At 42.3% G+C, this 16,453-nt stretch overlaps 1 protein-coding gene across 4 annotated transcripts in view; it reads right to left on the bottom strand.

The window, feature by feature from the left end:
- Window positions 1-93: 93 nt before the first annotated feature.
- KLHL6 (kelch like family member 6) overlaps window positions 94-16,453 on the bottom strand; it is a 31,804-nt gene continuing 15,444 nt past the window's right edge. For all 4 annotated transcript variants that reach the window (XM_061636373.1, XM_061636374.1, XM_061636375.1 and 1 more), the window contains 5 exons: window positions 14,386-14,835; window positions 12,304-12,541; window positions 6,859-7,061; window positions 3,673-3,886; window positions 94-1,916 (listed from right to left, as the gene is read on the bottom strand). In XM_061636373.1, the coding sequence (XP_061492357.1) occupies window positions 1,615-1,916; window positions 3,673-3,886; window positions 6,859-7,061; window positions 12,304-12,541; window positions 14,386-14,835 (1,407 nt within the window). In that variant the 3' untranslated portion in view covers window positions 94-1,614. The remainder of the gene's footprint in view (window positions 1,917-3,672; window positions 3,887-6,858; window positions 7,062-12,303; window positions 12,542-14,385; window positions 14,836-16,453) is intronic.

The following is a 16,453-nucleotide window of genomic DNA, read 5'->3' as shown; positions in this document are numbered from 1 at the left end:
AACTTTAAGAATAGAGAATGTGAGTGCAGGGGTACAGCATGGACAAAGAAATCAAAAAAGTATGGCTGAACCATAGGCTTTTATTTATCACACTTTTCTTCACAGCATGTGGCGCCTTTCTCTGTTTTGTATGCAGCAGATGGCTTATGTAACTAGCAATGAACTCTCACAACAGGAAATGACAGGCATCATACTACCATATAAGTCTGCAAATCCAATCTTCTTCACAAGCAAAACATTGGCAGGAAAAAGATATTGGAGATTAACTGCATACAGCACCTCCTGGAAAGCAGCAACAACTTGGTGGATGAAGGAGCCAACCTCTTTCCCCCAACATTGTTAGCATCAAGAGGACACTCTATCAGACAGTTGTCTGCGGCAGGGGAGGGGAAACTTTTTCAACCCAAGGTTGGCACTCCCTTGTAGGTGACTTTCGGGGGAATGCATACCAATGGTGGGTGTGGCCAGAGAGGCAAACACGGATAGAAACAGATGCGACTTTGCTTTTGGATAGTAGGCCACATTCTAACTCATGCACAAGTCAGCGGTTTCTACACCACATCCCTCTCCATCCATCATCTATGCAAGCAAAAGGCATGATTACCATTCAAGGAGACATTCCAACCACGCAAAAGAACTCAAGGAGCAAGACCAGGGAGGGGTGTGGCCCACAGAGGAGGTGTGGCTTGGTGAGAGTCCCAGGGGCCAGATGGGAAGGCCTGGAGGGCCATATTCAGCCCCCAGGCCTGAGGTACCCCACTCTTGGTCAATGGAGCTTTGGAGTGCCCATGGGAACAATACTGAGTAGATTGGAAGTACTTTTTAAAAATCTTTTTCAATGCAGACCACTCTGAAGCCTTAAAGGCAAGGGCAAGTGGAGGTACCTAAGCTCTGTGAGGTTTTTCTCCAGAGCCCTTTGTGAGATTGTAACAACTCAGCCAATATCCCTTGCTGAGAGGATGAGGGGCTGGGAGGGCTTGCAGTTGGACACATTTTCAGCCTCCTCCCTAAGTCTTTGTCCTCTTTCCCCCGATCCCTTTTCTTTCATCATCCTGCCTCATTTCACCTATCCATCTCTTGGCCCCTGGGCTCCATTCTTGCTAGGAAGCTGACTTAGGCTAGTCAGAACATTCTTCTGTCCAGCTCAGTATTGTCTACAGTACACTAACTGGCAGGGTCTCTCTTTAGACTGATGCAAAATGAAAACATTTATTTATTTGAAACATTTCTATCCCTTTTTTCATTCAAACAACCTTCAAGGCAAGTAACAATAGGTTTTAAAAAAAAAAAATCCAAAATTGCATCTACAAGAAAATAAAACAATGATAATATCTGCAACTCATAGAGCTCAGCTTTGGTGATTCCAGGGGCAACTCATATCCTTGAACTTCTCACTGGCTGACATTACAAGTCCAAAAATAGCCCAGAACCTCCGGATATGAAGATAATTTAAGGCATATGCTATACAGCAGGAAATGGAGCAAATATACAACTGTTTCTCGCAAAGACAGTGACAGCTTAGGGGTTTCATCCCATTCAGCCTCTTTGGGGGAAATGAGGTATTTCGTGATAACTTCTCCTCCATCTTTCCTTCTCCTGAGTATTCCTACAAAGTCAGACTGAGACTGCTCCAGGCACTACCTTGCGGATATACGTGTAGGATTTCCGGAGGGTGACACTCCCATGATGGGAGACGCCACGAGGGAGAACACATTCCTCCGTCAGTTTCTGGATCTCTGCATCCCAACATAGCACCGTGGCAATGACTTCATTCTTCTCGTCCCGGCCTCCAGTGATGAACAGTTTGTTGTTGCAAGGAGCAATCCCACAACTTGCTCGTTCGTGATTTAACTGAGTCACCAAGCACCACGTGTCTGTGAGAGGGCTGTAAGAGTAGACTGCCCTCATTGCCCCACCTGGAATGGGAAGAGACGAGCAAATGATCCCTTCTGGCAATTCGCTTGTTCTTAAGTAAATACTAGGCTTCAGGCCAAAACGTTAGTGTCAGATTTCATCCGCCCACAAGACAAAGGGAGGATACGACATTATTATTCTGAAAAGATAGCCAGACAAAGGCTTAGACTTCTGAACTAGGCTTTGCCCAGCTGGTGCCCTCCAGATGGCTGAGGCTGATGGGAATTGTAGTCCAAAACTTCTGGAAAGCACCTGGTTGGCAAAGGCTGTTCTAATCCATAGAAACTGTAATGTTTCAAGGCAGAGCACTTTAGTATTAAAATGTTCATTGTTGTTGTTGTTATATGCCTTCAAGTCGATTACGACTTATGGCGACCCTATGAATCAGCAACCTTCATATAAATGCCAAAAGAGCACTGGGGCTCTTACATAGCATTTCAGCCTTCTGCTGAACTGCAGACCTCTCGTCACACTGAGGAGCAGAGCTTGGAAAAGTTACTTTTTTGAACTACAACTCCCATCAGCCCCTGTCAGCATGGCCACTGGATAGGGCTGATGGGAGTTGTAGTTCAAAAAAGTAACTTTTCCAAGCTGTGCTAAGGAGACACTGCAAATAAGAGGCGCAGCACAATCCTATGCAGATTTATTTAGAATGAAGTCTCATAGTCTTACATGCAGTTTACTCTCAGGTAAATGTGTACAAGATTGCCACCTGAGACAGAGTAAAGAAGCATCAGTAGTCCATAGTTATGGCATAGGGTATCAGCCCTATTCAATGGCCATTTTGATAGGAATAGAAAGGGAGGGAGTGTCATATATATTGCAGTGAATATCTGAAAGTTTGTAAATGTTGACATTCACATGTGGATGTTGACAATCCGAGTCAAATTTTGTGAATATGCAAAGAGATACCAAGACATACAATACTGACAGTCACCTCAACTTGATTATCAATAATTTCACAATTCTGAAAATTGCAAGATTTCTTGCCGTTGTTTTCTTGCATTCACAAAACTTATCTGTGAGGATGATGAGCATTCCTATGAATGTCACCAGCATTTCCCAAATTTGGGGCATTCATTGTAACACATGCATGAGAAACCATCATAATAACCATTACTATACGATCAAGTGTTTAGTCATAGCACCATATTCACGCTCATGTAATGGAAAGCCAACACCCCTGATTATCACCAGTAGTAATCTTACTACTCTGTACTAGGTATCATTGAGATGATTCCTGTCATTTAGACCTCTGAAAATGTGAGCACAACCCATTAAAAAATATCTCAGTATGGGATTCAGTACAGTTTCCTTTCCCACAAGTGATATTTGACTGTGCAAGGGAACCAGAGCTTGACTAAGGCCATATCCACACTATTATTATACCACTTTAAAGAGTTATGACTTCCTCCAAAGATTCCTGGAAACTAGTGTTGAGAGTTGTCAAGAGACCCCTATTCCCACCAGACAGCTACAGTTCCCAGAGTGGTTTAACAAGCAATCCCTTTTCCCAAGGAACTCTGGGAATTGTAGATCTGTGAGGAGAATAGGGGTCTCCTAACAACTCTTTGCATCCTTAACAAACTACAGACCGCAGGATGCTTTGGGGAAAACAATGGCTGTTAAAGTGGTATCATAGTGCTTTAAATATATAATGGGATGTGGTTTCTACTGCCTCTTTGTCCTTCATCCAGAATTACAGAAAGGGTAAAAAATGTACAAAGTGCGTAAGTGTGTGGGAACCACTGTACCTACCCACAACATAGATGTGGTCATGGAAACTTGTGGCATTGACACATTTTGCCTCAACAGGCATGGGTGATTTTAAGCTCCAGTTGTTTGTTGCTGGATCATAACACTGTGTTTTGTCAGTAGCCAGCTTCCCATTGGGTCCTCCTCCAATCACATAGAGCTTCTTCTTGTAACTGGCTGCCCCAAATGAACTGACGTTGATCATGAGAGGAGCTGCCTATATTCATTCCAAGCAAGACAAAATAATTTAGGAACATGCTTAAGATTGATCTTGACTACATGTGTCAAGTATATATATATTTTCTTTAAAGATAGAGTGGAGAGAAATGAGCAGGCACAAAAGTGAGTTTAAGACTGAGGCAATAAGTTTAAGGAAGAGAATTGGTTGACTAGCAAGAAGAATATTGCAATAAGTGTGTCCAGAAATGATGAGAAGATGGACCAGAATCTTAGTAGAATCAGAGAGGAGGAAGGATGGAAATAATCTTTGCAGTGTTAAGAAGAAAAAGCCCTCAAAACATAGCAGCAGTTTATTTGGAAAGACTCAAATATGAACCAAGGGAGAAAAGTAAAGGATAATGTTGTCAGTGTTGAGTGAAAAGAAAAATGGAAGATAGATTTTGTTTTTCATCCACCACATGTACCATATCACATTTATATCCCAAACTGCCTCCAAGGAGCTTGGAACAGTGTACTTGGGGCCAGGGGTGGTGCTATCATTAGGCCAGCTAGGCAGCCGCCTAGGGCACAGACCCCAGAGGGGCGCAGTACTGACCTTTGAGGGGCACAGTTTTATACAGATTAGTTTTTTTAACCCTTGGAAAAAATGCAACTGAAATAAATTTAGCAGTTTCAAGTTTTGTGTGTTTTTCATTTTTTCTACAAGACATCTGTTTTTGAAAATTGAAGTTAGCAATTTTTTGGAGGGGGTGCAAGTAGTTAGCCTTGCCTAGGGCGCAAAATAACCTGGCACCGGCACTGCTTGGGGCGATCCTGTATGGTAGGATAGGCTGAGAGTTAGTTTATGGCTCAAGGGCATCCAGTGATTGAGCAGATTCAAATGCAGGCCACCCTTCATTCCCAGTCTGCAGCATTCTCTGCAGCACACTGGCTTTCATACACAATGGCTCTCCTTGTGAAGTTTTACCAGGGGATGGAACTATATGTGGTACCATTCACACAATTAGCAATCGCATGATTTTTTCCCTCAGATGTGGTGGGGTCCCAATTGAGATCAGGAACCAGGTGGGGAGGAAGGAGGACTTTAACCCTTTGCCTCTTGCTGTGGTCCTTGTGCCTGCTATCTGCACTAGCGATGGAAAGTTCTGTCAGCTTTGGTTCTCTCCGTTTCTCATTTTCCCAATCTTCAATTCAATTCACAATTCTGCAGTAATTTGTGTTTCTTTGTTTGCTTGTTTGTTAGAAACCCTCATGAAAATTCTCCAGAATTTTAGTGCAAATTTCTCCTAATAAACATTTTTTTTGTTGGCAGTTTTGAAAAAAAACACATTGTTGCAAGCAATTTCTTGTCATATAATGCATTTTTGTATGCTATTTTCACTCATATATTCATTTTATGCACACTTTCCCCTAACATATGCATTTTTGTAAACTTTGCTTGATTGGTGAACTGCATTGCAAAATTTGAATGTGTAAATTTCAAAGGATGGTTGTATTTTGGTTCACATATTGTTTCAGAAAATGAGAATTTGATAGATTCAGCTTCAAATATAAACTGAATCAAATTTCTCATCCATCCCTAATCTGCACTGGAAGGAAAGTTTGCATTCATGCGTTCCAGTACAAATAACAGACATGGGAAGGATCTAATCTGTATTGGGACCAATGGCGTCTGAAAGCACTTTGGACAGCTCCTTGAAACATCAAACTGAATAAAACTTAGAGCGGATTCCACTACCCCACTGACATGGAGCCACCAGCCATCGCTGATTGGGACCACAGCAGGGGTGAAAGAGCTAAAGCCCCCATCCCTTCCTTACCAGGGTCCCTATCCTGATCAGCTCCCTCATGACTCATATTTAAATTTAAAAACCATTCAAATAATTGCTAAATGTGCAAATGGGGTCATGTTTAGTTTGGCCCTAAGAAGAACAGTGGACAAACATAATAGGAATAATGGACAGAAAGAAATAATAGGAGGAGAAACCAGGAATGATAACAAGAACTGAAGAAAAATAAAGTTGAATGTCGCCAGCGTATACATGGTGGTGGTTGATGCCACACAAGTGAATTATCCTATAAGCAGTAAAGGAGAAAGAACCTGAAAGAGAACTCTAGAAATGATTTTTAAGTAAAGGGGAGGCAATTGGTTGTTTAAAGAAAGAAGGGAAATATCATTTTTGTACATAGATGAAAAATATGAGTTTCTTAGGAAACGTGTAGTGTGTTCTACATTTGTTTCTGCTTTAGTTTAGGCACTCAGTTTTCACGAATGGAAACTAACCATCAGAAATGAGAGGATACTAGTTTACTGTCCTGTTTTTATTCACCTATTTCAGTGATTTAGTGCTAAACTGGAAATGTGGGAAACAGTAGCTGGAGGGTAAAGTACAAGATGGCACAGAGGAATGTTACCAGTGTACACCTTGGGACTCCCTGCCTCTGCTGTGAGAGACAACCATGTATACTGTGGAGAATGGACATGTTGGATGAGCTCAAAATGTGCTAAAATCCTTGCATGTTCATGACATTGTTATGTCATGTTACAGACTAGGTGGCCTAATTCAAACATCCCCATCTTTAAGAATCAAGAACAAAATAGTTTTCAAATAATTGGAGCAAATCATATAGCACCTATGTCTCACGTAATGCCTGTTGTAAAGTTATTGATGCACAAGTATGTTGCATATTTGTACAAACGTGTTACACTAAAAACACCTTTTACAGTAGAATCCTATGCAGACTTATTCTCATGGTAAATGGTCTGTCTTGCATAAGGTGCATCCATGCATGATGGTTGATAGGGTAAAAAGAAAATGTCGTTCTAAAAGTACCTTCTAACTAATTCTGCATTTGCATTTTAGATGCAGGAAATGCACACACAAAAAACCACTCTGGGTGTTCTGTGTAAAAACACCATTTGCCTATTAACTAACATCTGAGAGTAGAATGTCTTTCTTTTTGTCTGTTTCCTGTTTCCTCACTACTGAAAGTACATGTGTACTTTACCTCTGACCAACAGTTGTGAAAAGAATCATATGTCTCCACACTGTTGATTCTTTGTATACCATCGTAACCGCCAATCACATACACTTTGCCACCCAACACGGCCATTTTGTGTCTCCATCTTCCAACGTTCAAATATTCAATTTGGATCCATTTGTTGATGGAAGAATTATATTTCCAGACTTCGTGTTGTGTTTCTTTCCCTCCTGCAATGAATATAATATACCTAACTGGAACTAAACTTCCAGAATTTTCCCTAGATTTTTTCACGGCCAGACCCAACACATCACCCAGTATACATCCCCCGCAGCACTGCTGTGTGGCCCATCAGAATGAGAATTCTGTTGTCCCTCCCTCCTTACCAAACAACCAAGTATGTTTAGCCTTCAGGGCTGCAGAGATAAGCAGGACAAAATGCTTATCTGAAAAAACACAGAAGTAAATCAAAAGAAACTAAAATCCAGTGTTTTGAATTCTCTGATTTCTAAATAGATATAGAAATATTTTCCAACAACCCGCTCAATTTTTATTTTTATTTTTACTTGACAATAAAACTTGCAAAACAAAAATATTGTAGGATAACTGCAATACGTCCACCAACTTATAGACTGGCAACTGTCACAAACTATGAAATTTATCTAGCAATTGTCTGATAAACAGAAGGTATTAATGGCCTGAGGTCATCTACTTTATGATTTCTTTGCAATGGCTTATGTGGGACTTTTCTCCTCACCCCCATGACCAAAGCCATGAGAGGCCTTACATTTTTGCAGTATATGTGTCCAGCCATAGATTATGTGCACCTGTGTGGTAGGAGGCATAGCTCTGGTTTAGAAGAACTATAAGGAAGAGGAAAAGCTCTAGCTGGATCTACCCTGGCCCTACCCAGAGAGCTGAATTTATCATTCTTAACTTCTGCTCATTGTCTTAAAAGCACCCTTCCCTCCAGTGGTGCACTTACATAATGTTACTCTGGACATAATGAGGTAGGGGTATCCTTAGAGGGTAATGTGTACTACTTCACTTACAGAGCTTGGAAAAGTTACTTTTTTGAACTACAACTCTCATCAGCCCAATCCAGTGGCCATGTTGGTTGTGGCTGATGGGAGTTGTAGTTCAAAAAAATAACTTTTCCAAGCTCTGTTCACTTATTTCAAATAGTTTACAGGAGGCACTTCTTTAGATTGTATTGCTTCACTTAGTTCAAAATGTGGTAAGCCAGCCCTGCTGCTTTTGGGGGTCCTCTTCCTAATTCTGCTGAGTAGGGCTCCCAACTTCTGCCCTAAAGTCCTGCCCTGGGTGCACCACTACTTTCTATCCCACAGCATTCTGGAGCAGCTCAGGGCTTCATAGCTGCCATGACAACCATGGGGCTGTCCCAACATGTGATCAGCCCAAAGCATGTGGCAGATCAGACTCTGGATCTGGTCTTCTTGACTGGACAGGGAGAAGGTGATCTGAAAGTGGGGATATTAATATCAGTCCCTTGTCATAGTTAGATCACCTCCTGTTGAGGTTTAGACTTTTCCCCTCTGCAGAGGCAGGAAACCTATTAGGAGGGTCCGCCTATGGAGGCTGCTGGATCCAATTGGTCTCCAGATGGCTCTGGGGGAGTTTTGGGCTGATATGACTGGCACTCCTTAGAAGCCCTGGCTGATCTGTGGAATATGCAGATGGCCTGGGCTGTTGACACGATCATCTTGAGCACCCTCTCTCACTTAGTAGAGCCTGTTTGGCTCCTTGGAATCCATCAGCACTTAGGACAATGAAACAAACTAGGAGACAGCTTGAATGCAAGTGGAGAAAAACTCCAGACAAATAAAACAAACACTGATGAGTGCTCATTATCAAGCCTACTGAGTGGCAATGAAGACAGCAAAGAAGGCATACTTTGCTGCTTCCATGACATTCTCATTATGTCATCTAGCAGAGCTTTTCCTAGAGGAGGTGGTGGAACCAACCATAGCTCACTGTGACTTGTTTGCAAAACATTTTGAGGATAAAATTGCTTGTATCTGCCAGGACCTTGACTCCACAGTTATAGCGGATGAGTCTCAAGAGGTATCCAAAACACCATCTTGTCCTGTTGTGCAGGGTGAGTTTCAATTGTTAGGGCTCAAGGACATGGGCAAGGTGTTTGGTTCGGTCTGGGCCACCACTTGTGCTCTTGCCCCTTGCCCCTCATGGCTGATAAAACTAGCACAGAGGGGAGAGTAAGCTGGGCCAGGGAGGTGATTAATGCTCCTTGAGAGAGGGGGCAGTCCTGCTTCCTTAAAGGAGGTGATGGTTAGATCACTCCTTAAGAAATCCTCCCTGGACCAGAATATTTGAATAACTATCAGCCAGTTACCAATCTCCCCTTTTGGGACAAAGTTCTTGACAATGTGGTTGTGGACCAGATCCAGGTTCTCTCTTATGGAACTGATTTTCTGGATCCATTTCGATCGGGGTTTAGGCCCAGTTTTGGCATGGAAACTGCCTTGGTTACCCTGTATAATGACCTATGTTGGGAGAGAGACAAGCAGAATGTGTCCCTGTCTCCTTGATCTCTCAGCAGCTTTTGATACTATCGACCATGGTATTCTTCTGTGGTGACTCTCTGAGTTGGGGGTGGTCAGCACTGCTTTGCGGTGGTTCCAGTCCTACTTGAATAGTTGTTCTCAGAGGATGGTGCTTGGGGAATGCTGTTCGATCCAGTGGAACCTTCAATGTGGGATCCTGCAAGGTTCAATTCTATCCCCATGTTATTTAATATCTACATGAAACTGCTGAGTGGGGTCATCCAGAGTTTTGGAGTATGTTGTCAGCACTATGCTGAAGACATCCAGCTCTATTTCTCATTTACATCTGCAGGTGTGGCAGTGGATGTGTCTTGCCTGAAAGCTTAATCCAAGCAACACTGAGACACTGTTAGTTCTCACTGGTGGTTCTCTAGACCAGATGGATGGGTTCTGGCCTGCTCTGGATGGGATTACACTCCCTCTGAAGGAGCAGGTGCCTAGCTTCAGGGTACTCCTGGATCCATTACTGTCACTTGAGGCTCAAGTGGCCTTGGTGGTATGGAGTGCCTTCCACCAGCTTTGATTGGTGGCTCAGTTGCACCCCTATCTGGACAGGGATAGCCTAACTTCGGTTGTCTATGCTATGGTAACCTTCAGGTTACACTACTGCAATGTGTTATACACAGGACTACCTTTGAAGAGGGTTCGGAAACTCCAGCTACTGCAGAATTCAGAGGCCGGATTGCTGACCAGGGTAAGTCAGTCAGTACAAACACCAATTCTGGCATGGCTGCACTGGCTACCAATTAGTTCCTGGGCTCAATTCAAAGTGCTAGTTTTGACATATAAAGCCTTATGTGGCTCAGGACCTCAATATCTCAAGGACCTCTCCCGGTATGAACCAATCCAGACCGTGCTTGCCATCAGAGACCCTTGTTAATGTGCCCCCTCCACAGGAGGGAGGGTGGCAACATGAGAATGGGTCTTTTCACTGGTGGCCCCTGGCTGTGGAATGCTCTCCCAAAGGAGGCATCCCTGGGTGCCGCCTTTATCCACCTTTAGTTGCCAAGCAAAGACCTTTGTTTTCACTCAAGCCTTTGGTCCTTGAGGTATGCTGTCTTAGTTTCTTTTGTTTGGATTTTAAGTTTTATATTGTATGTTTTTAAATTTGTGTTATACTGTATGTTTTAAAATCTATTTTATATTTTAAGTTTTTAAATCTGTTGTAAGTTGCCTAGAGACCATTGGTTATGAGGCAACCAACAAATGAAATAAATAAATAATAACGTAACTTTCATTCACAGTTTCATATGTGCTAGATAGTTCATGACATTCGAAAACCAGCACATTATTGGAAGCAAATCTGTTAGATGCACCAAGATGCCTCAAAGAAACATGATGGCATGGGAACAGAAATTGTGTTTCTTAAATATGTCGTTTTGGAGGCTTTGGATCAATTTATTAATGGTCCTTTAACTAAAGATGAATCCCAAGACAGGTCACAAGTGGTTACCGGCAATGAAATGAATCAAAATATGATTGTAGTTAGATATGTTGGGACAGGGAGTAAGACTGTATTTTTCCTTTCCATAGTAAGAGGAGATTTAATGAGCCTTTAGATGATATGCATCATTGGTCTTTAGCTGGTGGGTAAAGACCCACTACTGGGTCATAGCTTGATCTAAGATGGGTTGCTCTGCCACCATACAAACATATGGTAAAAAAAATAAGAAAATAAGAAATAAGTTCCGAAATGAATGTTTAGGATAAAGGCAGGTTCTGGATCTGAAAACACTGAAGACTACTGGTGTACATGCTATGGCAGACATAACATCCAGTCAAATTCCTATTCTTAGAAGTTTCTTCAGCATATAATATCAGGACTACACAGTGTATAGTTATATGGAATTCACTCCCACAAGAGGCAGTTATGGCCACCAACTTGGATGGCTTGAAAAGAGGATTAGTCAAATTCATGGAGGATATGGCTATCTGTGGCTACTAGCCACAATGGCTATGTTCTCCCTCTGCTATTGGGGGCAGTTTGAATGCCATTTGCTGGGACTCACTGGTGGGGAGAGTGCTATTGCACTCAGATTCTGCTTTTGGGCTTCCCACAGGTATTGTGAGAACAGGATACTGGACTAGATGCGCTATTGGCCTGATCCAACAGGCTCTTCTTATGTTCTTAACTTGCTAAGCAAGCTTCTTCTCATGACCTTATAATTCATGGTAACCCTTCTATCCACTCAGTCTCCCATTCCCCCATTCTTTGTAAACCACCAACAAAGCAACCAGTTAATGAATTGATCATATAGTTCCTACCAACCTGACAATTTCAACTTATCACCTTTAGTTATATTCAGCAGGATACAGAGTACACGTTTGCAGAAATTGAATTCCATTCTTTTAATCTCTTGGCCTATGATCTATTCATTATATCTTCACACAGTTCCTCAAGTCTATTGAAGAAGAAACTTTGCTTCTAGCAATCTTTTTTTTAACAATGCAGGAGAAAATACACAGCTTGAAAGTTATGTTGCACATTGTACCAGAGCCTGGCCTGTGCCTTTATGTGCTGTAATCCAAGAAATGTATTTAGGTAAAGAAGCAAGTGGTAATTAAAGACCACTTGCAAGCTATCTACAGTCACATCCATTCCAAACCATTCATTCAAAACACCATTATACCACTTCAACAGTCATGGAAAATCCTGGAAACTGTCGTTTGTTAAGGGTGCTGGGAATTATAGTTCTGTGAGAACATCACCCTTAACAAACTACAGTTCCCAGGATTCTTTAGGGGAAGCCATGACAGTTAAAATGCTATAACAGTGCTTTAAATGTATGGTATGGATATGGCCATACATCTGTTTCCAGACTCTAGAACGTGCTGCAACCATTTTTCCTCCCTTGTTTATTTCCACAAAGATTATAATGTTCCTTACCTGATATGTAGACTTCATTTTTTAACGTCACACAAGCAAACTCCACCCATTTTTTATTCTCACACTCTGTTTCTTGTTCTGTGTTTGGCAATTTTGCCACTTCCAAACGACTGCGCCTCAAAGGATCAAGGCAGGTGACTTCAGCTACAAATTTTTCATCCTTTGTGCAACCGCCTATGATCATAAAGACCTCTGACTGAAATTCATGCATTCTGGGCTTTGTTCTTTCTGAAATGATCTAAATGGAAGCAAACAGATCCTGATCTTCTGATGTTTCTATAAAAGGCTATCTTCTCCCCAAATAAATTATTTCACTAGGAACCCACCAAGCTCCATACACCTTCAAGGGTGTCCACTTACCATCATAATGCATGCAAGCTATGCTGCTTTTTCTTAAGAATGCATGACTGTAAGGAAATGTTGCCAATTTCAAAAAAGGAATGCTCCATAAGACACACATGCCTAGCTTTGTTAAGCTCATGAAACAGTCTAGCATCTAAAAAGTGAAATTCTTAGTTTTTCTGGAAACCAACCAGAGAGCCAGTGTGACATAGTGGTTAGAGTGTTGGACTACGACCTGGGAGACCAGGGTTCATATCCGCACACAGCCATGAAGCTCACTGGGTGACCTTGGGCCAGTCACTGCCTCTCAGCCTCAGAGGAAGGCAATGGTAAACCACCTCTGAATACCGCTAATGAAAACCCTATTCATAGGGTCGCCATAAGTCAGAATTGACTTGAAGGCAGTCCATTTCCATTTTCCATTTTCTGGAAACCAGCAGTAGATGGTTTAGCCAATGTTAGATGGCTCTTAACCCCTAATGATCAAGGAAATTATGATCATTCAGCTCCAGATATTCCTGGATAGCATTGATTATTTATACCAACAACGGGAAACCTATGGCCCTCCAGATGTCATTGGATTACACCTCCCATCATCCTTAGCAATGTTATTTACATAACAGCATAAGAACAGCCTGCTGGATCTGGCCAGTGGCCCATCAAGTCTAGCATCCTGTTCTCACAGTAGCCACCCAGATGCCTGTGGGGAGCTCATCAGCAGGACGTGAGAACAGTAGCACTCTCCCTTCCTGAGGTTTCCTTACTGTGTAAATACAAAGGGATGTAAATTTCTCTTATTTTGCATTCTTCTTTGTTTCTTGATTCTTTAGAGAACGTTCAGCATATATACAATCAACCCCCCACCATAAAGCATCCTGAACGCAACTTTTTGCAAGAATAGCTTCTGAATCTGTATCACTACATGTTTCTTTCTCCACATCTATACTTAGAAGAAGTTTAAAGGAAAAAGATGACAGCTGTCTAACTCCCATATATAGACAGTCATCATACCTGAAAAATGATCATAGATTGGGGCATGGAGAAGAAACAACCAGTGGTGACTGGTGAGACTGGTAGGGCGGAGGGCAGGGAGTAGGTGGAGCTAGAGCTATGATAGGCAGAGCCAGCTAATTCTAGTTTTGTCCCCATCTTTCTCCCTGCAAAGTTCTACAGGGGTTAACACTGAGTGAGAGGAGGAAGCTGATAGCCTGTGTCACCCCTCTAGACTGATCAGGCAGGTGGGGACTGGGTGAAGGCAGACAAAGGTTGGTGGGGCAGTGCCCGATGCACTCTGATGGACCAGCCTCTGCTGCAAATAACTGCACCGCCTGAAAGACTATTTATTATGGTGTAAGCTTTCATGGACTAGAATCCACTTCACCAGATGCGTGAAGCATTATCCACAGTTGGAAGTTGTGTGTACGTACACAGTTTTGGAGGCTCGGGATATAAACAGTGGAAACAAAATAAATCTGTTAATCTATATGGTGCCATAAGACTGTTGTTTTTTCTGCAACAGACAAACATGGCAACTGTTCTGGAAGTTGTTACCATAGAGCGGAAAGGCACCAAAAGGCTATCTAGGGAGTTAGCCTTCCCAGAAGGCAGGGTGATTCTGCCACAAGCAGAAAGCAGGAACTCCACAGAAAGCTGACTGCAGAACAAGTAACTATGGATGATACAAGCAGCTCATTGAATCACCGGTCTGAACTCTCTCAATGTCTATCACATTTTACTCACCTCATTCCCTGATAGATGGTACATTCTGGCTTCTTGAAGCAGAGGAAAGACATCAGGGCACTGTCTGATGAGTGGATCAGCTTCTACAGTCTCTACAAAATACCAAGGGTCCAGAAGGGGCAGCCGGACACCCTCAAGGATGTAAGGCAGGAGAGGAAGCCTTTCCGCTATTTTGTAGTGCACCCAGTTTATAACCGCCTCAAACACTTGCGCTTCTTCTGTGACCCAGAGGTCATCACTCTTTAGCATGCTATATAGGACATCCACAGGCAATTCTAAGAACTCATCATAATTCAGTACTTGGGAAAAATTCTGAATAATATAGCTCTTGGCTTGCTGCTTCAGTTTATCAAGTGAATGAGCATCGGCCAGTCTCAAAATCCCAACACAGTTTTCTGGATGAAGAGCTTCGTTGAGGAAATTGGAGCATGCTTCTACCATTCGCAAAAACTGCAAGCAGAAGAGGAAGGCCAATCAGTTATTATGCAAACATGCCTTGTGCTTGTCCATTCATTTTACAGCTGTTGAAAAATCTCAAGAAAGTGAGGAAGGAATGGCCCTGATGCAAAATGTACAAATGACACTGTTAGCATGTTTTGCTAGTGTAAGCAATATGCCTCTGAATACCAGTTGTTGGGAATCACTGGGGAGAACATTGTTGCACTCAGGGGTCCTGCTTGCAGATTTAGGAACACAAACATACACATCTGCCTTATACTGTCAGACCATTGGTCCATCTAGCTCAGCTCTCCAGTGCTTCAGGCAAGTGTTTTTTCCCCAGCCCTACCTATAGACACCAGGGATTAAACCTGGAACCTTATGCAGGCAAGATAAGGTGCTCTGCCATTGAGCTAGGGGCTTCCCATAGGCAACTGGTTGGTCACTGTGGGAACAGGATGCTTGAATCAATGGGCCTTTGGCCTGATCTAGCAGGTTCCTCTTATGTTCTAACATTATTTTGAGTATACTCAATGCTGCTAATCTGTACAAAACATAGTCCCTGTTTCAATTGTGCTAAAATTTTGCACTGCACTTCTAAAGATTAGCACTGGCATATCAATCTGCAAGCCAACACAATGCCATCATTGGTGGTTTTTAAAAAATATATTTTATTTCAACAGTACAATAACAAAAAAAATCTTAAATGCAGTCTATTAGAGAGTAACACATACAACTTTTTTCTTTTTACTCCTCTCTGCAGGTAAAATCTGGTGAATGCAGAGAATATGGTCAGTTTCAACTTTCTTGCTAATAGCTCACCTTGAAATGAAACTATGTGAATATATAGGTCTATCAGTCCTTCCTGAGAAAAGCTGCTGTGAGGTTACCTATCATTTGAGTTTGATCCGTGTATGAAATAAAACTATTCGAAGTGCCATAAAAGTCAAAATGCCTTGTTGTTGTTGTTATCCACTTTTGTCAGAAAAATATTTTGCGATGTTGGATTGTCGGAGTTCTTTCCACCACACTCACCTGGCCCCTTGTATTTCCCTGCAGACTGCCTTGCACTCTCAAATTGGGAGGTAGAAGCTCAGAAGAAACCTGCAGTTGGCACAGCAAACTTAAAAGGCAAGACCAGCTCACTCTTTTTCTTATGGAATGAACAGAATATAGTCACATCTTCAAAAGTAGCCAAAGAGGGATGAGACAAAGGTACGGGTAGTTGTCTTAACCTCTTGCCATGAAAAGTTCTGAGTTGCCATCTAATCCCCACTGGTGGACTGTTAGAAAATCCCACTCCATGATTGCAGCCCATAAAAAAGCATGATGGATGTCAGCATTGTTAGACTCCCAGGACTGTGGCTGCTTTCAGACGGGGGTGGTAATTTGCAAACGGGTTGTTGAGAGAGCACAAACAGGTTGTTGGCAACAGGTTTTTTTACGTATTGGATTTTCTCCAGAAAGGGTAAATCTGATTTAAATGGGAAAAGCATTTTGATGCCAATGACCTTCAAAGGACTCTGCAAGAAAAACTTGCATGTGTGAGGTGTCCTCACCCCTCAATAAACACCCATCTGGAAGCACCCTGTGAGTGTTTTGGTTGGGAGACAGCACTTATGTACTGGGA

The sequence above is a fragment of the Rhineura floridana genome, chromosome 7 (assembly GCF_030035675.1).
Source record: "Rhineura floridana isolate rRhiFlo1 chromosome 7, rRhiFlo1.hap2, whole genome shotgun sequence".
In the NCBI taxonomy this organism is placed as follows: domain Eukaryota; kingdom Metazoa; phylum Chordata; class Lepidosauria; order Squamata; family Rhineuridae; genus Rhineura; species Rhineura floridana.
Note: the sequence above shows the minus strand (reverse complement) of the source record. Positions and strands in the feature narration are given on the sequence as shown.